Source organism: Oculina patagonica, chromosome 8 (genome assembly GCF_052425735.1).
Source record: "Oculina patagonica isolate OP01 chromosome 8, crgOcupat, whole genome shotgun sequence".
Lineage (NCBI taxonomy): Eukaryota > Metazoa > Cnidaria > Anthozoa > Scleractinia > Oculinidae > Oculina > Oculina patagonica.
The window spans coordinates 12,608,610-12,634,844 of NC_135765.1; the positions used below are offsets into that span (position 1 = coordinate 12,608,610).

The 26,235-nt window shown below is 38.7% G+C and overlaps 1 protein-coding gene across 1 annotated transcript in view; it reads left to right on the plus strand.

Moving 5' to 3' along the window:
- Positions 1 to 1,505: 1,505 nt before the first annotated feature.
- The window catches only part of LOC144664336 (multidrug resistance-associated protein 1-like), a 29,498-nt gene continuing 4,768 nt past the window's right edge, over positions 1,506 to 26,235 (plus strand). The window contains exons 1-24 of the mRNA XM_078525433.1: positions 1,506 to 1,819; positions 2,829 to 2,931; positions 4,279 to 4,340; positions 5,143 to 5,271; positions 6,094 to 6,324; positions 8,185 to 8,365; positions 8,829 to 9,083; positions 12,290 to 12,355; positions 12,851 to 12,988; positions 13,690 to 13,830; positions 14,980 to 15,067; positions 16,219 to 16,291; positions 16,416 to 16,542; positions 17,802 to 17,978; positions 19,161 to 19,328; positions 20,123 to 20,206; positions 20,871 to 20,964; positions 21,504 to 21,739; positions 22,294 to 22,806; positions 23,481 to 23,680; positions 24,485 to 24,611; positions 24,751 to 24,852; positions 25,206 to 25,352; positions 25,846 to 26,004. Coding sequence (XP_078381559.1) covers positions 1,557 to 1,819; positions 2,829 to 2,931; positions 4,279 to 4,340; positions 5,143 to 5,271; positions 6,094 to 6,324; positions 8,185 to 8,365; positions 8,829 to 9,083; positions 12,290 to 12,355; positions 12,851 to 12,988; positions 13,690 to 13,830; positions 14,980 to 15,067; positions 16,219 to 16,291; positions 16,416 to 16,542; positions 17,802 to 17,978; positions 19,161 to 19,328; positions 20,123 to 20,206; positions 20,871 to 20,964; positions 21,504 to 21,739; positions 22,294 to 22,806; positions 23,481 to 23,680; positions 24,485 to 24,611; positions 24,751 to 24,852; positions 25,206 to 25,352; positions 25,846 to 26,004 — 3,864 coding nt within the window. The 5' untranslated portion in view covers positions 1,506 to 1,556. The remainder of the gene's footprint in view (positions 1,820 to 2,828; positions 2,932 to 4,278; positions 4,341 to 5,142; positions 5,272 to 6,093; positions 6,325 to 8,184; positions 8,366 to 8,828; positions 9,084 to 12,289; positions 12,356 to 12,850; positions 12,989 to 13,689; positions 13,831 to 14,979; positions 15,068 to 16,218; positions 16,292 to 16,415; positions 16,543 to 17,801; positions 17,979 to 19,160; positions 19,329 to 20,122; positions 20,207 to 20,870; positions 20,965 to 21,503; positions 21,740 to 22,293; positions 22,807 to 23,480; positions 23,681 to 24,484; positions 24,612 to 24,750; positions 24,853 to 25,205; positions 25,353 to 25,845; positions 26,005 to 26,235) is intronic.

A 26,235-nucleotide genomic window follows, 5' to 3' on the forward strand; every position in this document is an offset into this window, starting at 1 on the left:
TTCTTAAAACATGTTCTTAAGCTATTTGTATTTCGTGCTATCTTTTTATCATGTTTTCGTATTCAAATCATAGATCTTTTCATTATAATTTATTTTGTGCAAAGTCATGCGTGTGCTGTACAAACAAACAGCAATCACATTTGGAGGTGATGAAATGTAGGCTTCGGCTTACATATATACACTGTATTCGTGGGGTAGTCGAGCTTTCCTTTTTTGAGCGTGCAGAGAGGAGGGAAGGATATTGGTTGTGAAGGGTAATTTAAAATGCTTTGAATGTTGAATAATTTTATTTTTGTCACTGGGTCTCTCCATGAGCAAGGGTGTGTCTATTTTAAGGGGGGAAGAGGGGGAGGGGGGGGAGGTTGAAGGTGTCACTCTGGCCCAGAATAAATTCTTAAGAAAAAGTAACTACAAATCAGACATGTGTGAATTCATTCTGAACTAAAATTCATTTTAAACATTATGGTTACCGTATTTATTCGATTGAGCGCCCTGGGCGCTTATTAAATTTTTGGAGCTTGACAGTAGGCGCTTATTCAGGATGGGCGCTTATTCGAGGCTGGGCGCTTATTAAATTTTCACCATTTTCAGCAAGTATAAAATTGAAGTTTAAGATGTATCAAAGTTTTCAAAATTTTAACTGTCCATTGGAAGAAATTTGTTAAAAACTAACAAAAGACTAGTAAGAAAACTCCGTTCTTTGGGGAAGTCTCTTAGTAGTACTTACTTAGTTTTAAACAAATTATCACTAAGGTCAATAAGCAAACTCTCTAGTGCTGCCTCCTCAATGACTGGTGAGGAGGGTGGGCGCTTATTTCGAGGCTGGGCGCTTATTAACTTTTCCTACCTTCAGGGTGGGCGCTTATTTGAGGTTGGGCGCTTAGTAATAGGTAATTGGACTGAGTGGAGTACAATTCAGGGAGTAATCGGAGCGAGTAATTTCAAAATCGGCCGAGTGTGCAGCGCAAGGACGATTTGAAATTATGAGCACGATTACTTTCTCTGAATTGTATGACACGAGGTCCAAATACTAATTAATCGTATCAGTAACAAAATTCGAGGTTAGGAAGTCTGAAATTCTTTTTAGTGTGAAAAAGTCAATGTTAATTCAACTGGTTGAACAAACAGTGGGAAAACAGCAAGAAAGAACCCACTTATATGCGCATGATTGACGCGCGAATGGCGTAGGTGTCCAATTACAGGTATCCAATTTGAAGTTGCTCAAATTGGGTACCTGTAATTGGACACCCACGTGATTTCGCGCCGATTACGCGACAAATAGGCGCGCGCCACCTTAAGAACCAATCAAAATTTTACTTCGAGAATTTTGTTATAGATACGAAAGATAGAAGACTCGGTCTTCGGGGTTTTTTTTTTTTTTTTTTTTTTGGCTTTCCCGTTTGGGGGGGGGGGGGGGGTTGGGGGGTTTTTTTCCTCTGGGGGGGGGTGGGGGGTAATCGAATAATAATTACAAATTGTTGTTCTAATTTTTCTCTCACTTGCCTCTAAAAGGTAACACTGGGTTGTACCTTTGATCGGTTCAGCTCTCTTCAGCAATGGCCGAAGACAAAAAAGATTTGGTAGTGATAGCAGTCAGCGAACACAAACCAAACGAGGAAGATGATCTCGAGTCACAGCAGGCTGTTGACACTGCTCCAGATCTGTCAGCTCAGCTGTCTGTAACACATGGAGAGAAGTTTGAGGTGCTAGGGAGGGATGTGGACTGGTGGCTGTATGTGAAATGTATCAGCAGTGGAGAGAAAGGTTACATCCCTAGCACATGTGTGGTGCCACTGAAAGATGATTTAACCAATGAAGAGTAGGTTTATTATAATGATATTTGCTGATTACTGTATTTTCTCAGATGCTGAAACGCCCAAAGCGTTTATTTCAAAAGCTACCATGACGGCGTGGATCCTTCCGGCGTTTATTTGAATGTTGCAGTCTTCCCATTGGAGCAAATTGTTTATTAAACAAGGGTTTTAAATCATAAACTTCATTTGTGACATGAACGTATTTTGTAGTTTATATTAAGAAATTTTTTTTTTTCCATCATACCTAATGTAGCATATTACACCTCAAATTTAAATGCCTGGAAGGCTTACTTACAATTCTAGCTCGATGACCCGGCGTTTATTTGGGGCCCGGCGTTTAATCGAGAAAATACGAGTACATGTGTTAATATTGCTGATGCTGAAAAAATATTAAATAGAGGATAATACATGGCTGCGTTTAAATTTATCTTCGTGTGCTCAAATTAATATCTCGCAGTGAGTGCAGTGATTGAGTGAGATATCAAGAAGATAAAGTTCACATCTCCAAGCAACCATGTATTATTTTGTTCATTATATAAACTTACTAATTAATAACAAGGTTTTTTGAGGATTCAACCAAGATTTCAGACGATTTTCTGAAGATTTTTAAACTGTTGTCCGAAGGTCGTACAAATGTTCCAAAGATTACCGAAGATTGATGCTCAAGGGAGATCCAAAGATGTTTTGACCTAATATTGATAAACTTTGGCTCATTGAGCTTTATAACATGGCTAACTCTACAAGCTGATTGGTCAAAAATGACATCACATGTGTAGATTATCGTTTATCTTGCAAAAAGTTAAAAATATAATTTTTAATAAAAAAAAAAAAAAAATACTGTTATGTGTGATAGCATTTTAATCAATTTGCTACCACTGGCTATACCACTGCAGTTTATATATTATAATAATAAATGATAACATCTGTTGCTAAAGGTGCATATTTTTTTGATCTGAACAACTAAGCTACTTGCACATGTCTGGTGCACTATAAGATGTGACTGTCTGTTTGCAGGGAAAATGAAATAGATAAAGGTGCAGAATTGACCACAGCCCTGGTGAATACATCAGTTGATTTAAAGTTCTTTCCTGAGGCACCAGTAGAAGCAGAAAACAGAGTAAGTTCGTCAAGTGGTCGTGACCTTTGAGGCATGTAGACAGAAAACATGTAACTAAAACCAGTTTTTGCAATACAGTCGAAGCTCTCGTAAGCGGACACCCTCGCCATGCGAAAAAAGTGTCCATAACTGGAGCTGGCTGCTTACAAGAATGGTTCTTGTAGGCCGCCAGAAGAGGTGTAGGGGATAGATGGTCGCTTACTGAGGAGCTTGCACAGCTAACAATAACCGGACGGACGTAGATGACGACAAAACAAACACTGAATTATGGTACTGTAATTACTGTAAATTCATTGTGACAAATGGCGATGTAAAGTTGATTGATAAAAACAAGATACAGAGGTTGTTTCTTTGGGGTGTCTGCTTACGGGAGCTTTCATGCAAAAACAAAGAAAACGTTTAGGTCGTAATCTCTGAAAGTGTCCGCGGCTGCTTACGGGAACGTTCGCTTACGAGAATGTAAAAATACAGAGTTTGTATGGGAGTTAAAACGGGGTTTCAAACAAGGCGGCCGTAAGTAGAGCTGTCCGCTTACAAGAGTGTCTGTTTAGAGAGCTTTGACTGTAATAAAATCAGGGTGATAAAGGGAGGGGGGGGTAGGGGTGGGGGTAGGTTCCCAATTATACGAATCATTTGCTTCAATCTACGTTATTGAAAAAAATTAGCTTTAGCTGATTAATTACATAATGTATATGTACTTTGCCTGAATTTGCCTTCCAATGGCCTAGTGGAAAGACTTGACCTTTCAGGTGAGCTTACCGCGCAAGGCAAGTCCTAAAATCCATAAATCAACCCATAGTTCAGAAGAGACTCTCCACTAACTGATGTTCGAGCCCAAAGAACGCAATTGGTGTCATTTTTTTCAAGTCTGGTTAATTAGATTTTTTTCGAAATCACCGATGATCATGGACTTCAAAATAAGTAGATCAAGCATAATAGCATTACACTGGACTGGCAATTCATGGATCACGGTTGTTTTCATGTGTCACACGCTATTTTTTAATGCTTAAGTCACATGTACCGCATACATGTAACCCCTTAACCACCCTGTAAAATTACTTTATGCCCAGTCTAAATGCAGCTGCATGTTGTTTAAAATGCTGATGAGCACTCTGGTTTTCATTGATGTGCTATGCTATGTGGAAGGGTTAAGTGTAACCCTATACCCTTAAGGCTTTCCAAGAGGTGTTGCTGTGAGTTACAAAAATTATTCTTCTGTTATATACAAAGTCATGTACATGTACAGCAGTAAGAACCACTTGGCTGTCTGCAGACTTTATTTTATTTTAAAAATGGATTTAATGTTGTTTTAATAAATATGTTTTTCAACTTTGTTCTTTTTTTTAGAAACCCTGCCCTGAAGATTCAGCAAATATCTTCTCCAGGTTGTCCTTTTTCTGGCTCACTAGGTACTGTATAGTTAAACATTCCTTGCTTTTTATTTTTTATTTTTTATTTTTTGTTATGTTTTGCTTTAACTGCAGCGCTATCAGAGTGCACTCGTGAGCATTAGTTTGTTCTCCTTTGTTTCTGAGCTGCACGCAATGAAAGAACTCGTCCAAAAATTATGTGTTTTCACATGAGGGCAGAACTCAATCTTTCAAATAAAGGGTCTCCCTTTCATTTTATTCACTTGAATATTTACACCAACTTTCAGTGTGCATAGTGCCTATCCATCCATCTTTCGATATGCTGAGCAAACAAAAATCCACCAAATAAAGCTCATTAACACGACGTTTGAACTTGTGGTCTCATTTAAATGAAACAAACACTGGTATCAACCCTCCAAGTTTATTTTTTTCCTTAGTGGCCATTTGGCCACCAGCTGCTCAAGTTTGGTTGCCAGTGAAAAATTTTAGTTGCTATAAATTAGGCTTACGCTTTCAATCCTTCTTCTCAATTTAAGTCGCCAGGTTGGCCATGTCGCCATGTCAAGTCGCCATGGGGACTAAAATAGTCTTAACTTAGAGGGCTGGGTATAGTCATATTACATTGATTTTGATTGGCTCCTTTCAAACAGCATGTCAAAAGATGGATGTCGAAAAAATAGCCGCTCTATATGCACGGATGTTTCAGTAAAAAAAGAAATTACTTTCCCATCCCTTATATTAAGCACTCTACATGCTTGCAATAAATCAACATATCCATCCTTCTTGCCCAAACAACTACATACTGCACTGAACCAATTTACTTACAATGTTCTCTTTCTAGGCTGATTTTTACTGGTTTCAAGAGGCCACTGACAGACTCGGATTTGTGGGCTCTTAATAAAAGTAACAGATCTTCAGTAGTTGTACCACCATTCGTAAAGAAGTGGGAAGAAGCTGAAAATTCTATCAGGTGATCAGGAAGGATCTTAAAAAAATTATAAAATGCACTAGACAAAGTAATAATGCTTTAATGATGAGTTTACTTTACATGTACATGTACAGTGTTTGTGTGTAAAGCAGCTTATGCCAGAAGATTTCTTTGTAAAAATTTTGTTTATAATACCTTATTCTTAAAAATTTTTTGTGCATATACTTAATTTCGCAAAAATTTGGGAACCGAATTTCGCAAGTACTATAATTTTCGCGATTGCAAGAAAAAGTATGTAGAGCAAAAGTGTATTAAATTTCGCAATTTGGTCAGTGTTTTCTGGATCAGTCGTCAAAGACTAAGGAACTACTGGAAATACACAAATTCTAACTCTACAAGGAATCTGCAAACGAAAACCTACTAGGTGACTGTGCTTTAAGAGGTCTTGGCCCATTTACAAGCTAAAGGAAACTGTAATTGGAGGAAGGGTCATAGTCGAAAAAAACAAGACGGAAAGATGTTTTCAAGGAGAGTTAGTTGCAGTTCCTAAAGTACTGGTTTTGATATAAAACATGGTATTAATTTCTGCGTGTATTAAATTTCGCGATTATTTTGAAAATGCAAATATCGCGAAAATTAGTACTGACTCGTGAAAATTAGTAAGAATAGCCCTTTCACTCTCTTTGCCAATCGCTGATCAGTTAAAATAATTATTGTGGTTCAACATGCACTTGTAACTTAAAAAAATAATGTCTCGGGTGGATAATACCCTCAGGTCTGGTGTAGGGTTGTAGTTTGAAGAAAAAGTAGAGCTTTTTGGTTCAAGAATAATAAACATTTCCTTGTTGCTGTTGTTTGATATAGAGACACAGCAAGATCCCCAACTGTAGAGCCTATTGACAATGAAAAAGCTGAACTAAAACCAGGGGATGATGGAGAGGAGGAGGTCAAGTTTTCTTCAACAAAGAAGAAAAAAGAGAAACAACCATCCTTATCAAGAATTATGTTTAGGCTCTTCTGGGATAAGTTTCTGTTAGCAATTGTTTTCAAAGTGATCAATGATTGCATCCAGTTTGCGCAACCGCAGCTTTTGAGGTAATAAATAGTTGCCAAAGATTCTTAGAGTTTCACAGTTTAAATGAAACATTTATTTAAAAAAAATGATGACATTTATAAGTCTAAACGACACTGAAAAGGCATGTTAACTACAGATAAACCAGATGATCTTATGATGGATAAGGTGTATTTGTTGCAGTTAATTTTTGATCTCAGATAATTTTTTCATTTTTATTAACTACCGTTAGTTAGTTTTTTTATATGCTAGGTTAATAAGTAGAAAAAGGGAAACTCTTAACCCCTCCCCTGCTGTCTCACAACCACCCCCCCCCCCGCCCACCATCCTTATTAACCCTCCCCCACTATCTGCTATTATACCCTTCCCTAACTAAGTACTCTTGTCTAACTTTTTTTTCTTTTTCTAACCTGCACTGGATTTGAACTCTCAACCTGTGGATTTGCTGTCCAACCCCTTATCCACTTTGCCACAATTTTTTTAACATATATATGACTCCAACCCATATGCTACCCCTATTATTTACCTAGTATAAAAAAAATCAGCTACAGTAAAAAGTCTGTGTAGTTAGAAAAAAAAAACTAATAAGTTAAAATAAAAAATTAACTGAGATCAAAAATTAACTGCAACATATGCAAACATGCCTTTGAAACTTAAAAACCTTCTCATTTTCCTAAATGTCCAATAAATAGCCAAGGCATCATTTTTCCACTTAAAATAAGTGATTCAACATCAAATGTCCTAGATCAGAGTTCAGTACAATTTGTTGTTCCAGAAAATATCCATACCTTCTTCATGAAAGTTTTGTTTAGTTTAAATCCCCCATCCCTCTAGCATTGCTTCAGCTTCATACTTTCCTTTAAAGTGCACCTAACCCCCGAAACAATACTTTCAAAATTGATTGTAGATGAGTTAGAGAGTTGAATGGTTAAATATTTCTTCATCTCAATGTTGCGTTTTTAAGTTATGAAGGTTTATTTTTTCCAATAATTATGTTAATGAGTATGACGTCTACCCAGGCTTTTAAGCATACTTGTTTTGCTTACATCATTATTTACTCGCCATTACCAGACACCAAATTTACAATAAAATTGTGGAAATTGTGAGTATTATGATAATGCTTTTTAAATACTGCTTGTGTGAACCAGTCAAAATCTGTATATTGAATGAAGACTGGGTAGAAGTCATACTCATTAACATATTGGAAAAAAAAAAACCTTCATAACTTAAAAACGCAACATTGAGATGAAGAAATATTTAACCATTCAACTCTCTAACTCATGTACAATCAATTTTGAAAGTATTGTTTCGAGGGTTAGGTGCACTTTAAAAATTCTGGCTTTAGTGACCACCCACTGTACCCCCTCAAAATTTCCAGTGACTTTCTGTGGGGTGGGTATGGATATTATCTGTAACAACACAATGGAACACATCCACCAGAATGGATACCTGCCAACTCTCACGCCTTAGGCATGAGTCTCATTGCCTGTGAGTTGAAAACTTCTACCTCACGCCAACGCTTACAAACCAATTTCTCACGCCTAGTCAAGAACTGTGAGTTATTACAACCATGACCGACACATGTAAATTCAAACCAATGTGAGAAACAAAAACTCCATGTAAAAATAGTAAATGACAATACTTTTCCTGAAATCTCCACGTACTAGGATCGGGATGTGTTCGGAAGGTCTTCGGTATACTTTGGATGTCTTCGGAAAACTTCAGACATGGTCGTATTGTCTTTGGAATTCCTGGCACTCTCAGGATAAAAATCTCACCTTTGACCCAGAAAAAATTGGCAGCTATAAGAATGCAAACAACAGTCATTAAAAATTAATAGTGAGAAGAGGCTAGTTATTATTATTTTGTAATTTAATTTGTAGATTGTTAATTGGGTACGTAGAAGATGGAGACAATACTGATGTATGGCGAGGGTACGTTTACGGCGTCAGCATGTTTTTGGTGGCAATAGTTCAGTCCATTGCACTTCAACAGTATTTTCATGTTGTTTTCACTCTTGGATTAAAAGTGAGAACAGCTGTCATAGGAATGGTGTATTCAAAGGTATGGATATCTCAAACTTATTACCATGGGTTGCCGGTACATCTAAGGGGGGAAAAGGCCATGAAAGAAATTAAAACATGATCTTATTTAAAGTTCTTTTTTCAACACAACTAACTAGTATCATGTTATTGAGCTTTGAAATCAGGAGTTCTCTGACAAAGAAGTTAATTAACTGTTTAAACTTTTGTTTGTTCTTCTTTGCAATGAATAAAAACAAACTGTACCTAGGGCCGTACCTAGGATTTTTTGTCTGCGGGGGCAAGTTTTCCTGGTGGGAGCAAGTGGGGTGTTTTAAGTTTAGTTTTTCCTTGTTTTCTTTCATTTTCTTAGTTTTTTAGTTTTTCTGGCGGGGGCAACTGATTAAATTAATTATAAATTAAAATAAATCTCATACTAGCAATACAACATAAATTAACATCTTGGCTTGAACGTGTAATCATGGTAATTTTGTGATATTCTTTAGGCCCTTCTCCTGAATAACACCTCACGAAATAAATCTACAGCTGGGGAGATGGTAAACTTGATGTCAGTGGACGCACAGCGACTCATGGACCTTCTTACCTATGTGAACATCTTGTGGTCTGGTCCACTCCAAATCATTATTGCATTGTATTTCTTGTACAATACGATGGGTGTGTCCATTTTGGCTGGTGTTGGAGTCATGGTGCTCTTAATTCCATCAAATATCATAATCAGCAAAATTTCAAGAAAACTTCAGGCAAGTTGAGGAAACTTGCTTGCATAATATAGTATTATTAATAGTAAATAATAAAGATGTAAATTTTAAGCTCGGTAATTAATAATGAAGATGAAGTATTCAACATGACACAAGCATGGGAAAAAGAAAATTTTGTGTCCCTTGGGAATCCACCCTCGCTTGGGGTGGGGCTTTGGGGTGTGGGGGGGGCTTTATTTTTTTTTTTTTTTTTTTTTTTTTAATTTTTTTTTTCTTTTTGTTTTATTTGGGGGGGCCCTTTTTTTTCTTTTAACCCCCCCCCCCCTTTTCTTTTTTTTCCCCCCCCCCCGGGGCGTGGTTCCATTTTTTTTTTTTTTTTTTTTTTTTTATCTTTCTTATAGTATTATAATTATCAGTAATTGCATAAAAAGTAATTATTATATAAATAGCTCACACGTGGCATGACAAGGATCATGCTCCTCAATGCCGGTTTTAGCTGGTTTAGGAGTCAATGGGTCAAGAAGAACGTCTTATTAAAAATGGCATGTGGAGTTGATCCCTGTTGTTGTACTATCCCTCGAGAAACGACACCTTAGGGCAGTGTTCAATCTAGACATTTGTCAAAGTGGGTCATTTGTCCCACATAACATTTCAAATTGGGTCATTTCAAAGATGGTCTGGATCAAAATATGATACGGAAACACTGAAAAACTGACATCATCCAAGCTTTCATAGAACTATTATCAATTTTGTTCACTCAGTAAAAGTATGCTTTTTGTGTCCATGCAAATTGAGCATCATGGCATCAGGCTTTTTTTTTTCTTCATACTCAGGGGCCAAGGAAATGTTGTTAATGCCGAGATGGGTGGAATTTTCTCACAGTTGTGTTATTTGTTGAGGCTGTTGGCTCGTGTTGTTTCACCATCCTTTTCCAGTCCATCTTCACAATTTTCAGCAGCTTGATTTAATTTCCATTCTCTTTCAACTGGCACCCGTTTTATGAGGTCCAAATAGGCGTAGAGATTTCTGTAGAGCTGTACGTTTCTACACATTTCATGATTCCTAATCCATAAGTGGGTAGCTCTGGAAATTATGCGAGTTTAAAATAAAACGTAGAGCCGTAGAAGCGTAGAGTTTAAAATGAAAATGTAGAGCTGTAGAAGCGTAGAGTTTAGAATGAAAATGTAGAGCTGTAGAAGCGTAGAGTTTAGAATGAAAAATTTAATGTAGAGCTGTAGAAGCGTAGAGTTTAGAATGAATTGAAAATGTAGAGCCGTAGAAGGGTAGATATAAGTACATAGCGTAGAGTACACTTGTACAAGCCTACTTCTGTACTTTAGTGTTCATTCTAAACTCTACGCTTCTACGACTATTGAAAGCGTAGAGCTATAGAAGCGTGGAGTATAAAGTACATAGCGTAAAGGACACTTCAACAAGCCTGCGTGTTCATTTTAAACTATACGCTTCTACGACTATACATGTACGTTTTCTAAACGGTACGCTTATTATTATACAACGTTATACAGCTCTACGTTCTCATTCTAAACTGTACGCTTCTACGGTCCTTCTACGGTTTTACTTTTTAATTGTACGCTTCTAAGGCTCGGGGGCTCTACGTTTTTTATTCTTAATTATATGCTTCTACAAGTCTACTTTTTTTATTCTAAAGTGTACGCTTCTACGAGACTACGTTCTTATTCTAAACTGTACGCTTCTGCTGGTCTACGTTTTCATTCTTAATTAGACAGTAACACTTCTACAAGTCTATGTTTTCATTCTAAACTGCACGCTTTTACAGCACTTCATTTTATATTGACGATAGCACGAAGTTATTTGGCAATAAAAACAAGGTTTGACAACGAGCAAAATTAATTTTCATTTGTATTACACAAGGAAGAATAAAATGTAAACGTAGAGTTATAGAAGTGTAGCTCTAGTTAAGAATTGAAATGTAGACCCGTAGACTTGTCGAGTTTAAAATGAAAATGTAGACCTATCGAATTCATCGAAGTGTACAGGTTGGAATAGTACGGAATAAGTACATAGGGCCGTAGAAGCGTAGAGTTTTAATAGAATGAAAACGTTGAGCCGTAGAACCGTAGAGTTTACAATGAAAACGTTGGGCTGTAGAAGCGTGGAGTTCAGAATGAAAACGTTGAGCCGTAGAACCGTAGAGTTTACAATGAAAACGTTGGGCTGTAGAAGCGTGAAGTTTAGAATGAAAACGTTGAGCCGTAGAACCGTAGAGTTTAAAATGAAAACGTTAGGCTGTAGAATCGTAGAGTCTAGAATGAAAACGTACAGCCGTAGAAGCGTAGAATTTAGAATGAAAACGTAGAGCCGTAGAACCGTAGAGTTTAGAATGAAAACCTACAGCCGTAGAAGCGTAGAGTTTAGAATAAAAACGTAGAGGCGTAGAACCATAGAGTTTAGAATGAAAACGTTAGGCTGTAGAAGCATAGAGTTTAGAATGAAAACGTAGAGCCGTAGAAGCGTAGGGTTTAGAATGAAAACGTAGAGCCGTAGAAGTGTACAGTTTAGAATGAAAATGTAGAGCCGTAGAAGCGTAGAGTCTAAAGAATGAAAACGTAGAGCTGTAGAAGCGTAGAGTTTAGAAAGAAAACGTAGAGCCGTAGAAGCGTAGAATTTAGAATGAAAACGTAGAGCTATGGAAGTGAAGAGTTTATAAAGAAAACGTGAAGCATTCATAACGAAAAATTTAGAATGAAAACGCCTGTACTAATCTACGGCTATACGCATTTCGAAGAGCTACTGTCTTATCTGTGAGAACTGTACTAACGTAGAAGCGTAGAGCTCTACGAAAATTTCTACGCCTATTCGGACCTCATAAAACGTGCCGGGTATATTCTCTTTTGGGTAAAAAATGTTAGTTTTTTGTTGTTATTCGACAAAAAAAGACCGGTACTTGTGTTTTTATTTTTTTGTTTGTTTGTTTTTCGTTTTGCATCAGTATGACTTCATGATAATTTAATTTTGCGTCAAAATATAATACTCCGCAAAAACACTGCCTAGGTTGAACACTGTTAGGGTGGTACATTTCCAAGCCAAGCATGCTCAGATACCTAAGAGTGAGCTGACTGTATACCAACCAATGAAGTAAGCTCCACATACTGTAAACACAAATTTATCATCTTGTGATATATTTTGGTTATCAATGGTTTATTTTCACTGCAGTTTGCAAGAATGAGTTGATGAAGTCTTCATTTTGCAATGCCTTCATTTTCTAGGTCAAACAAATGGGTGCTAAAGACTCGCGTCTCAAGATGATGAACGAGATTCTGAATGGAATCAAGGTACAGTATCTATCATTCAGGATGTCCCAAAAAAACTGACGACAGAGATAGGTGTGGTGGCATTGTAGAATGTAGTATGCTGGATTCTAGGTCAGTGATAGAGGTTCCAGTGCTGGCCTGGGTCATTGTGTTGTGTTTAAGAAGTTTTATACGGGGAGGCTCTGCACTGAGGTCCAAACGCTTACCCTTTTATAAACCATTTTGGCAGAAAAAGGCACCCCTTTCATATACCTTTTATTGGAAAAAGGTACCCCTTTCATTTACCTACACGACAAGACATTTACTTAAAACAGGAAGTTTGTCGTTTTTATGTAGCCCTTAATAAATTAAGACGATACGGCCATAAATTGTGTCTGGCCGAAATAATTATTACATTTACAGGCCTTTTTAAATATCTTAATGACAGATTTCCCTACCTTATATGTGATGTGTCATGTCATGCTATGAAAGTAACACACATTCACTATACTTTTATCACGGTCATTCTCTCCTTAGGTTCTGAAACTGTATGCTTGGGAAACATCTTTTATGAAAATGGTCTCTAAACTGCGCAAAAGGGAGTTGCGATTCTTAAGAAATGCTTCTTACCTTAATGCATCATTTATGTTCACCTTCACGTGTGCACCATTTCTGGTAAGTAAAAAATTATCTTGTTAGTACTGAAAGTGATAAATGATCATCGCAGTGAATTTCCAATTTAAGCAATTGGAAATAAAGAAGCCTGAAAAAAAATTCAGGGCTTCAACGGGATAAACTAAGGAAATCGTAACTGTGAAAATGTTGAAAGTAAAAAATGGAAGTATTTGATTAACATGGTATACATTGTCATTCATGGCAGTGGAGCTGCAATAAGAAAGGGAGAAGGAAAGTAGCAAATTTCTGTAATTTCAGGGATTTACTTGTTTCAGTGTCACATTGTATTCAGATTGCCACACACATGTTCGCTAAGGATATACCGTATATACCTGTACACTGGAGTTACATTGTAGAATAAAAACAAACTCCCACTTAAGTACAGACTAGCGTCCATAAGATGAGGGTCAACTGTATGCTGAAAAATCAAATTGGCATATTTTTCCCCTTTTTGTGTAAAAAAATCAATTGGCATATTTTTCTCCTGATGTCATTGCATGTTTAACTGCACATTAAGATTGACAATTATTGTAAATGGTATTTCTAAACAAAAGAGAAATTCATCATCATTTTTATGAAGTGGATGGGTACTAAAGGTAACCTTATTTTGTAACATAAAAGAAAAAAATCAAGAAAACGTTTTTTGGCAACCAGTAGGGAAGGGTCTGTTATTAATAACTGTGTATAATTTGCTATCGCAGGTGTCATTAGCTACCTTTGCCATCTATGTAATGACTGGAAATGAACTAACAGCCTCCAAAGCATTTGTTGCGATTTCACTCTTCAATATTCTACGCTTTCCACTGGTCATGCTTCCAAATGTGATCATAAGTCTGATCCAGGTAATGAATGCTTTATGATAATTAGTAATAATTATTATACATGTATCTGGTAATCATAAGCTTGCAAATATTACACATTTATAATACTTTGCACACATTTCAGGCCTATAATTATTCAAAGATAAACTGCATCGTAGGCATGCAATGCGTGCAGAGAGAACAATGCATCCACAAGTCTATGCAGCTGCAACCCTTCACACATATTACAGGCCTATAATCATGTACAGTAACAATCAGAGTCACGCAATTTTTGCAAACAACCCAGTCACCCAAATGTGTATTCAGCTGGAACCCTTCATTAAATACAAAATGATACATGGGAAGGGAGGGCAAACCGAATGTCGAGTCAATGCTGCGGGAAATGTCCATCGTGAGCAGCTTGAAAAAACGGTCGGCCCCAGGACACATATTGCAGGCCTACAAATGATCATGTCCCAGTATCATCATATGCATGCTTAATGCTTGCAAATTAAAACACAATGCATCCACATGTCAATGTAGCCGTAACCCTTTGCACACATTGCAGACCTTCAATCATACAGAGTAATACCTTACATCATATGCACGGAATGCATACAAAAGAGTACAATGCATCCAAATGCTAATGTAGCTCTAACCCTTTACATAGAAAGGTGTATACCACCAATCATAGGCATGCAATGTGTGCAGAGAGCACAATGTGTCCAGAGGACTATTTAGCTGTAGCACCTAAAGAATATTTTATTTTTGGGGTGTTTTGTTGGGACTGACCATTCCTTGGTTGATTGGTTGAAGTGACCCAATGAAATGATTGATCAATGTTCTAGTGGCCAAGTTCTACTGGAATCAAACAGATATTGCTTGGCTTTTTTCCTTGTTCCTTTGGGGAAGGTGAAAGGGAGTTTAGGCACTCATGGTAAAGTTGACTGTCAGTGAGGAAACGCATCCAAATGAATTACTTCAATTGAGCTTTACGTCATTCAAGAAAGGTTTTGTCTTCAAATCATATTAAAAACCTGAACAAACCTCAATGAGCCTGATATGAGCAGATTTGTTTTAAACAAAGCAATTTACAAGGGAAGCTGAAAGTCCTTTGCACAAGGTTGTTTTGTTAAAACAAGGCTTTATGTTACCAAAATGGTAATTATTTCAATCTAATTGGTTTGTTAGGCCAGAGTCTCTCTAAAACGTTTGACAGAGTTTCTAAGCCTAGAGGAACTTGATCCAGATAATGTGGAGACAACCATGCCAGACCACAGTAAGTTTTGACAATTTTAGAACTTTGCAATTATTCTAAATGCTTTGATAGCATCATGGTTAATTAGTGACAAACACTGGTAATTCGAGCCTGGCTAGGGTTGTACAACTTTTGGCAAGACTAACGCCGTGGACTGGAGTCTCACGTCTGGGAGGATTTAAGATGATTTAAGATGTATTCGAGCAATAAAGGCAAAAATAAAGTTACCAAAAAGACCTCATAGCATGGCCGAAACATGTGATTTAATACAGTTAAAACGAACACTATCCAAAAAATTTGAGCTCTCAAGCTGGACCCCGCGAGAGAAAAACGAATTTGAAGTTCACCGTATTTTAGTTAAAATGGATGTTTCACGTCAGTTCATTAGCAAAAAACGACACACGTTGTTAAGCTTCGGAACGTCTTACGGAAGATTTGACATTCGGAAAATTTCGGACATTGTAGAATGGTTTAGGAAATCTTGGAATAGCGGGATCAAAATCTCACGCCTTTGACCCAGAAATGAATTACAGTGAGATGTTTCAAATAGGGTATGCACAAATGTTACTGGGCTAAGACTAGAGCACTTGAGCGGAATCTCATCTGGGAGGATTTAACAAAACTCCCAGTTCTTCCACCATGCTACAGATATCACCAAGTATTAAAGTGGTGAAAATCAAGGAAACAATGTTGCAGGCACAAATGTTTCCCTGTTTGCCTGCACCCGCAACATTTGTCACGGATACAAAATTTGTATCCAAGACACAAAAATTGTTTCAGATTTCTTTCAGAAACATTTTTGTATCTGCAACTTACAATGTGTCCCTGTTTGCTTGCACTAGAAAACACCATGAGCAATAATGTGTCTGCAACAACGTGTCTTCGATTGCCACTGCCTTTAAGCATTGCAACTGATTACCCGTAAGTCCTCTGGCCCTTAAAGATGATTCCAGTCCGACTGTGGACTGGGGGACGACACCGGTGAAGCGACGGAGGCACGGACGGACGAGAGCCGTCTGACCGTCGAGCACCGATGGGGACGGCGGGGGGGTCCGGGCGACACGGGAGCCCGAGGAGACGCAGCGGAGGGAAATCATCTTCAAGTCTCATGAACTGAAACAGACTTTAACTTTTAACTGATTAATAATGCCCTTTAACCAATTAATTTGTAGTCAGTACACAAGCAATTCATATTGAAAATGGAACATTCAGCTGGGATGCAAATGGCAAACCTACACTGACAGAGTAAGTTTTCTGTAATTCTTTCATTTCCCTGCAGAGTGTTCAACCTAGTTGTGTTGGTTTATAATAATAATAACTTTATTATTATGCTTAATTGGTATGTTAATGCTTTTTGCTTTCCTTGCAGTATCAATGTAAATATTCCAAGTGGTTCACTTGTTGCTGTGGTTGGTCAAGTTGGATGTGGAAAATCTACACTGCTTTCTGCTCTTCTTGGGGAAACTCAAAAGCTTGATGGAAAGGTCTATGTTAAGGTACATGTAACAGTAGTGAAATCGTGGTAATTGTGAAGAACAGCTCCCCGTAACTGACTGTTGGTCAACTGTCGGCCAACAGGTTACCGACAGGCCACCGACAGACTACCGACAGGCCACCGACAGTCTACCGATCGACAGGTTACCGACAGGTTCCCAAAAAAATTTTTTACTGTAAAATTGAGCAGTAAACACAGGAGTAAACACGACGCTGCCTTCGTGCAGACGAACAAAACCCCGGATATCCGTCTGCGAAAGAGCGCAAAAGCTGTCCCGCCCCCCGCGTGTACCAGGGATCAAACCTCTGATTGGTGAATAGGGCCGTCCTGCGCCGCAATGGTGAAGTGGATGTGTGAAACCATAGTTACGCGTCGATGTACCAGAACCAGTTAGGTCAGTTACAGTAAAACGTTTTTGTCATATAATTTGTACATTTGGCGATGGAATTGGTCATCCGGGGTTTTGTTCGTCTCAACGCAGGACTAACACGACGCAGAAAGCGATTAAAGCAGATAAACATTGTATTTCATTGTAGTACATCAACTACGGTACTTACTAAAAAACAAATCGTCTTTTTCGCCAAGATTTTCTTTTATACAAACTTCAATTTGAAATAAATATATCACCTGCGCAATTTTCAGTCCATTAGGCAAGCAATGACGACCGACAATGACAGACGACCAACAGTCGGCCATTTGTCGGCCAACAGATGGCCGACAGTCGGCCGACAAACGGCCCCTGTCGGTGCGCGGTCGTTTTGGGGCCGGCCGAACGCCCCGGCCGACAGACGACCGACAGTCGGTTAAAAGGAGCGGTTCTTCACAATTACCGAAATCTTAATGTTAAACTGAAGGTAGCAGATGAACAGTGAAATGTATTGGAGCAGAACCCAGGTACATAACAAGAAACTCATGGATGTGTTTGAACGGATAGCTGAGGAATTGGTCAAAACTTTAGCTAACCAATAGCTGAGATCTAGGGACGGACATAGGGGGGGGGGCCCTGCGTGCACCTCTGCACTCGAAACATGTACAACGGGCAAACAAATGTCCCAGGCCCGCAAACATCATTTTCTCCCCCCCCCCTCCAAAAAAATGGTCCGTCCCTAAGATCAACAAAATCTACTTATAGCTGAAAAATGGGCTGACATTTTAACTAATAGCTAAGAAATCACTGGAAATTTAACTGAAAAGCGAGATTATGGCACCCACATTTTTCTGGATTTCATTGTATTATATTTGTTGTGCATTTTCTTTCAGGGTTCTGTAGCATATGTACCTCAGCAAGCCTGGATTCAGAACGCTACTCTAAGGGAGAACATTCTGTTTGGAAGGACATTTGATAACAAGCGTTATGCCAAAGCAATTTACACCTGCGCACTTCAAACAGATCTTGATATCTTGCCTGGAGGAGATCTAACAGAGATTGGCGAAAAGGTATCTTGAGTACAAGTCTGTATCAAAAAGTACCATAGGGTGGAAATTGAGAAGATGCGATTTTGCTTTGTCACGTACATGTCGGCAGAGCTTGGGACAGAGGACAAATCTGAGTCCCCCGGCAACGGAAATCGAACACATGGCCTTCAGCGCTCTGATTGGATGCTCTAACCACTGAGCTACATTAAGACCGGGGGGGGGGGGGGAACAACTTCCCATACATTCGCTTAAAAGAAATCTGAGCGATGTTCTCACAACTTGCAAAGCGGTCATTGGGTCGGTAGTCGGCGGATACATCTGAGGTGCATGAGCAGTTCCTCTCATTCTGAACTTTCCAAAACAATTTCAACAACAACATCATTGTGCCAGCAGGAAAGTCCGGTTCCTTTTTTATCGCAGTGAAGAAAGTTTTCCAAGTTTTATCTTTATAAAAGCGATAAAAATGACCCCGGAAAGGTTCTTGTTCTCAACATGTGATGTTTCAAGATTGTAAAATCAAAACACGACAGAAATGGCAATGGAAACGTGGCGATCGAATTTTCCCGTGCCGGTTAAAGCTATTTATTGTTCTTGCTCTAGCTATTGTTTCGAGGTTGTTTGTTGAAATTCGTGGTACAATCATTTGCATGTCAGCGCCAAAATTAACGCGACATAACAAAATATCTGCGTTTAAAACACAGAAGACGGCGAAATTTTGGGATAAAAATATTGAATTTAATTTTTAGTGAAAAAAGTTCTGATCCCTTTACAATCGCTGAATCCACTGCATCGTTGTCGTGGTTGCTTTACTTTCCATTTGGCGGGAAAAGATCGCCTGCTGCCGCGCCGTCCAAAAACCGCTGACTAGAACGTGAATTGATCGCGTTGCAAATTGTGAGAACATCGCTACTCGGTCCTAGACCTCGTTTCTTCCACCCCCCCCCCCCCCCCTGATTAAGACTTTTTGGCTAGCTACTGTGGGCCATTTATTTAAAGTTCATAAGTTACACGTAGTGTATGCATACTGCTAGGATTGGCAATATCAAAAGTGTCTTGTGGCGATAAAGGTAGAGGAAGAAAGATGTAAATTTTAAGCTCAGTAAATGGAGTAAAAAGTGCAATTTTCTGTTGTCACGAGTGTTGGACAGTATAACATTAGCTTTCTGTTGTATTCTAAAAGTTTGTACTGCCTTCTGTAACCAGGGCATTAACCTTAGCGGTGGACAGAAACAGCGAGTAAGCTTGGCACGTTCTGTTTATTTTAATGCTGATGTCTATTTGTTGGACGATCCGCTCAGTGCTGTGGATTCACATGTTGGAAAACACATCTTTGATAAAGTCATAGGACCAAGAGGAAAGCTTAGAAAGAAGGTAAATTTGTACAATGATACAGTCAGTTTCTTTTCTACAATAATGACACTCTAAATGAGCAGTTCTACTTTTTTTAACGAGATTGTTACGTTATACAGATGTATACCTTAATGGTATCAATTTCAAGGCCTAAAAATGGAATTTAGACATTGGAGATACAAAATGCCTACACAGACTCACTTCAGTATTTAAAATATTGTTGATTTACTTTGCCTGACTAAGGAAGCCATCATTACGTAGTTATTTGACAGTAGTAAGTCGTTATAATAGTAATAATATTGTAACTTTTTTCTTTTTTTGTCCACTTATTGTTGTTATATTATGGAGGTACAGACATAAGAGGATGTTAATGTGTTTTTCGTTGAAGCGTTTTTGTCTGTGCTTTGCCTATTTTGTTCATGAATTTTTGCCATACTTTTTCGCGTATCTTCAACACTAAAACGATCGAAAACGCTCACTATTTTCAAGAAAACGCATACCTGTGGAAACGCTGTTTAGAGTGGAGACATTTGCGAAAAAGAGGGCCCCATCGCTTAGCGTGGAAGGCAAAAGTGGAGGATTTCGAAAAAGCTGCATTTTCTATCAAATCTGTGTGGAGGATAGCAAAAAAAAAACACATCGAAAAAAGGATATTGGTATAGATGGTGCCTGAATTTTGGTCTGACCGCCGGCTATCAAGTGCACTGTAGGTAATAACTAAGTCAACCAAGGTTTCCACATTGTGAAGGTCTAAAGCATTTTTAGCTACTGTATAAAAATTAAACTCAGTTCTAACATGATATGCTTTTCACTAGACACGTGTTCTTGTGACCCACGGTATTGCCTTTCTTCCTCAAGTTGATCAAATTATTGTTTTACAAGATGGCAGAATATCAGAGGTTTGTGTTGCTTTCTGTTATCGTCTACTACTGAAGGTGTCATCTTGCAGGTTTCAGTTACCTCTTCAAATACACTGATTGGGAAATAAATACGATTGAAGTTCGAAATACAGTTGCCAAACTTGTCGACTGAGCTTTCAATTTTCGATGTGCTTAAAGATGAATTCCAGTCCGTACTGCGCGATCTCGGCTGCAATGTTTATGTGAGCCCACACGAAGGGAATGTTTACAAGAAAAAATAAAAATTCCGCGACAAATTTTTTTTTTTTTTTTTTTTTAAACCCAAATTTTCCTGAAAAAAAAAAAAAAAAGAATAAAAAAAACTTTCTCTTTTTTTAAAACCCCCTTTCAACCCCTAGAAATTTTTTAAAAAAAAAAAAATTATAGGGGGAAAAAAAAAATCTTTTCTGCCCCCAAAAAATAAAAATAAAAAAAAAAAAAAAAAAAAAAAAAAAAAAACCCCCCGGCGGCGCGGGACGGACGGGAAAAAGCTTAATGTCATTAATTTTAGGCAAAGTTACGCTCGAGCCAATGATGCAGTCAGTAGTTGCAGCTTTCATGGTTGCCACGGATGCCTTCTTACTGCATGTTGCCTCTGGCACCCTCCTTAAGCACCCGTACCCAAGCTAATTACTATCTGATTTCATTTTGATATTAATTTCAGGTTGGCACTTACAAGGAACTAGTGAAGAACAAGGGCGCTTTTGCAGAGTTTCTGAAAACTTATGCAACAGAGGAACAGGCAAAGCTTGAATATGGTGTGTTCATTTTACTCTAAAAAGTACCAGTCCATAATACAGAAAGAGATATTTAATAGATTTAGCCAAGCCTTAAAGCGGTTATTTACTCTGCCGTTTATTTAAATTTGAATTTACTGACCAAAGCCAGAAAAAAGTAGGACTCAAGCCCGCGATCCAATGGAAAACCATTACCTGCCAGCGGTCAACTTAAAAAAAAAAACATGTGACATTGATGAGCTCTACATCTGAGCCCGCGATATGGTCATGTGATACTGGTCTGCAGATTTCTCCTTTTGACAGTTGTCAATTGACCATAAAATGGATGTCGAAAATCGAAGATATAAGCTGGCGTCTTGCCGTGATGACCATGGAAAATGAAATGCATGGTTTTCCTATTTCTATGGTTATGGGGCTCCTCTCTGAGGCCCTTTGGGCTGCTGAAGCTCTGCTATAATTAAGCGTCATTGATATTTAAAAGAGGAGTACGTCCTCTCATAAAAGGAAGGAAGATCAAATGTAAAAGAAAGCTCCTGTTTGCATTTTATGTTGATCAACAGCTGAAGATCCGGTGCCAGAAGTGCTAATGGAAGACATTGATGATCTCGATGGCCACTGGAGTGGAAGGCAAAGCATGGAGCGATTGGACAGTCGTCTTGATGTGCCACGTAGAAAACGAGCTGATAGTATATCGGTTGTAACTGTCGATACTGCAGACCTTGATTGCCAGTTTACAAGACCGGATCAAGAAACGGCTGACAAGATGATTGAAGAGGAGAAATCCAAAACTGGACAGGTAATTATACAGCTTCATCATAATAAGCATTTAAACCTGTCTATACTGACTCTCCATTCGTGTTATAACTACAGTTGAATCCCGATAACTCGAACCCTCAGTAACTCGAACTCCCCCTAACTCGAACCTTTTTTTTTTCTCCTTCAGGTTTTTTTTTTTATTTTTTTTCCCTCCATTTTTTCTTTCTCCCTTTTCTCTTTTTTTTTTTTTTTTCCTTTTTTTTTTTGGGGGACCTAGTTCGAAGAAGAAAATTTCAGATCAGAGAAAAGTCAGAGAATTTTATTTTGGGTCAGGGAAACAAAATTGACAGTTTGAAGAAACATTTCAGGTTTCAAAGTTTTTCTTTTGGAATTGGAGGATGGAGGCCGCTACTATATCTGACAATTTGTATTTATTTGTATTTATCCGGCAACCATGTTTAAGCAACACGGCATGCATAATGCATGGTTTATGAGTTACAGACTTGGACAAAACTGTTGAGACGTTCTCAATTTGTTTAAAACTTGAAATCCCTCTTAGTTTGTATTCATAGCGTGTTTTGTTTTTTCTTTCAGGTTAAACTGTCAGTGTTTTGGGAATACGCCAAGTCTCTCACAGTTCCCCTCTCATTTTGTATCGTATTTTTCATTATCATCGCCGAAGCCTCTGCAGTCTCGTCGGGAATCTGGCTCGCTAGGTGGAGCTCCACAGATGTCACTTCAGATGAAGAGCGTGATCTGTTTCTTGGTGTCTATGGCGCCTTGGGTGTGTCGCAAGCCCTCTTCGTGCTCTTCTCCTCCTTGGCCATGGCGGCAGGATCAAGAATCGCATCGCGACACCTCCATCAGAGAATGCTTGTCAACATCATGCACTCGGCCATGTCATTCTTTGAGACCACCCCCCAAGGGAGGATCATGAACCGCTTTTCTAAAGATATTAGTGGCATTGATGATATGGTGCCCAGAAGTCTCACCTCCTTTATCAGGACATTTTTCTCTGTCATTGGTACAATGTTTGCGATTAGTTTTGCTACACCTATCTTTCTGGTAGTGATCGTTCCTTTGGGAGCTTTGTATCTTTTCGTACAGGTTTGTCACTACTTCAATTGTCTAAGGTACTTTAAATATTTTTCTTCGCTTGATCAATTCTTCTTCCACTAGAACAGTGCAACCTCGTTCCCAGGGTCTCTGGAACGAGGTTGAGAACAGTGATGCGTGAACTTGGCATCCATAAAGATGGCATAACCCTGCAGAGATCGGCATCCGTGGTCTCTCAAATATAGTTGGGCTCATCCTCGGTTTAAGAACCTGTGAAACTCACTAGTGACGTAAAACAAAGAATGCCCAAGTAAAAAAAAGAACCTAAAATAAATAAAGCAGGGAAACAATACGTAAGCCCATCAGTTGTCACGTGACGCAAAAATTAAACAGAACGATGGCGTAGACTCGGGGAAAAGAGAAACTGCTGATAGTCCACAGTAGCCAGGTATTCAATCATAAACACTACAGAACTCTCTAGAGGTTAATGGGTACCAGCAAATTTAATGCTGGTGTACAAATGCTGCACAAGAATTTTCAGATCAACAATTAATGATCAAAATAACAATACTGTTGCTTTACCTGCAATAGACTAGGATCTCATCCGGGGGGGGGGGGAGGGGCGGATAGGAAATCACTTAACGGTATGGCAACCGCAGTTAATCGCCCTCTTGATAAGCCACCTTATAGGCTTGTAAAAGGACTGATTTTTTTCACTTTTACAGAGAATCTATGTGGCAAGCTCACGTCAGCTCAAGCGCATTGAATCTGTCAGCCGCTCACCAATATACAACAATTTTCTGGAGACTATCAATGGCACGACCACCATCCGGGCATTTGCACAACAGCAACGCTTCATTCGTGGAAATTATTTCTTAGTGGATGAAAACCAAGTAGCTTACTACCCTTCAATGTCGGCTAACAGGTAGGTGCCACGATCCCCATATATGGTCACGTACGTAATATCTGTTGACAGATATACAACGATAAATGTAGTTTACCATATTTGGAAGTGCGCTTCAGAAGACTTGTCCGACGTCTGGCAAACAGCTGTACGGCAACAGTTTATCCAGCTGAAAAATGACATTTATTTGCTGTTGTTCATTTGTTGACTGATATAACAATGACCGTTTCACACTAGAAGACGGATAAATCGTCTAGACAGACAAGTCGTCTGACGATTTGTTCGTCTAGTGTGAATTTAAGACGTCTTTAAGACGACTTGTCCGTCTAGACAGCCAAATCGTCTTCGAAAAATCGTCTTCCTAGACGGCCAAATGGACGGACAAATTTAGACGACTTGTACGTCCAATATCTTGTCCGTCCAGTTTTCACACTAAGACGATTTGTCCGTCTAGACGGTTTGTCTGTCTCCAGTGTGAAAACGGCCAATTATCCTACTCATTGTTGCAGAATATCATCTGATTTTAGATAAGTCGGCTTACAGCCTTGTCAGCCAAGTATCAGGCAATATTGAGCGCAATTTTGCGGGATTGCGTAAGAGACGACTGCTCCTTTTCAAGTCTATTTCTCATGTTGCAATCAGATTCAAAAGACAAGAAGTCAAACCTACACGACAGTGATCAATATTAAGAATTTCGCCATTGTTCTAACGCAAAAACTGGTGCAATCTGATTGGCCGAGCTCTCGTATATTATCATCTATTTGAGGTTTTTCATTTTAGGTTGTTCCATGGTATCTCACCAAATTGCTTTGTTCTTTATTTTAGGTGGCTCGCTGTACATCTCGAGTTTGTTGGCAACTTGATCATATTTTTTGCTGCCTTGTTTGCTGTTATTAACCGCGATTCTTTACAGAGTGGACTCGTTGGTTTATCCATCACATACGCTCTTCAGGTATGTTTTGGTAGCCATTAGTACTCGGTTCAGTGAAAAAACTCCGCTGGAAAACCATGTTGGTTTTAAGATGAAATCTCATGTACAGTGAAACATACTTGACTGTTTCTTTTTATATTGTTATATTTTTGTAACCAAGGTAACCGCAACCCTTAACTGGATGGTACGGATGAGCAGTGAGTTGGAGACGAACATTGTATCCGTAGAGCGAGTGAAGGAATATTCAGAAACCCCTAGAGAGGTAGAGTTGGGTTAAGAAATGTTAACAACGTGAAAAATAAGTGTTTTTACTTACTCGAGTTCCCACAGCATTTCTCGTTCTCCCAAACTTCCACTGGATAGAAACATTTTGAGTGTTTTTTTTTTTTTTTTTTTTTTTTTTTTTTTTTGTTTACGGAGCATGTCTTCTATTTCTTAAAGATTTGAGCATCGTGAATTGCAGACTTTCAAATTGAAACCAGCCAGAAGTCTTTATTGTTGTTGTTGACCGAGTTGGCCTCTGATACAAGACTGTTTGTCCAGCGCGCAGCAGTTACACAAACTGATGTCTCGCATTGGCTTTGACATTGACTAAACAATTGTAATTTGATTCAGGCTGAGTGGATCGTTCCAGACAATCGTCCCCCAGATGAGTGGCCTGATGCGGGAAACATTGTAATAGAAGAGTTTGACTTGAAATACAGAGAAGGATTACCTCTTGTGCTGAAACAGATCAATTGTGATATTAAGCCTGGAGAGAAGGTACTATTAAGACTTAATTTGAGTTAAATTTGACGAAACTTTGATAATACCTCGCGAATAACCTTGCATTGCAAGACCTTTGGCATCTTTAAAGATATTATGAGATCTTAAAAAATGACGAGGATCTTACAATGATCTCGGCAAAGTCCCGGAAGCAAAGTTTCGTGAGGATCTTTGCAGTATCATTGCAGGTATTGAGATTTCATAAATGTCTTTGTACATCTCTGATAAATGGTGATGAAGATCCTCAAAGATCTGTTGTTAGATCTTCATGAAAATCTGTAAGGATCTTCGGTCAAACCAAGAAAAAAGGCGGTAAGTTTGTAATGTAATGTTTAGTCATTCGCTTGTTGCCTACTCACCCTATGTACGTTTCAGCCGTTTTCACGCTGTCGTGTCACGCAATACTGTCTTTGAACGCTTCTCGTGGCGAGATGCATTGCGTGACAACACAGAACGGCAGTGACGGGTAACGTCTATTCTATGTTTTCAGGTTGGTATCGTGGGTCGCACAGGAGCTGGCAAGTCAACGCTTACCTTAGCTTTGTTTCGTATCCTTGAGAGAGCTGGCGGACGAATTGTCGTTGATGGTGTGGATATCGCTAAGATTGGACTCCAGGATCTGCGATCACGACTCACTATCATTCCACAGGTAAGTAATGGTACAGTCAACTCTCTCTAAGACGGACACCTTCGGGACCGGCCGCAGCTGTCCGTCTTAGAGAGGTGTCCGCTCTGTAGAGAGTCGAAGTAACACGACACCAGTAATTCTGAGATAATAAAGCTAAACCTTTGCACAATGCAACAAACCTTTGCTAACTGCAACAAGACTAAAATAATAAAAGGACCGTATTTGCTTGTTAAAGCAGAAGTTGAGAGCTTC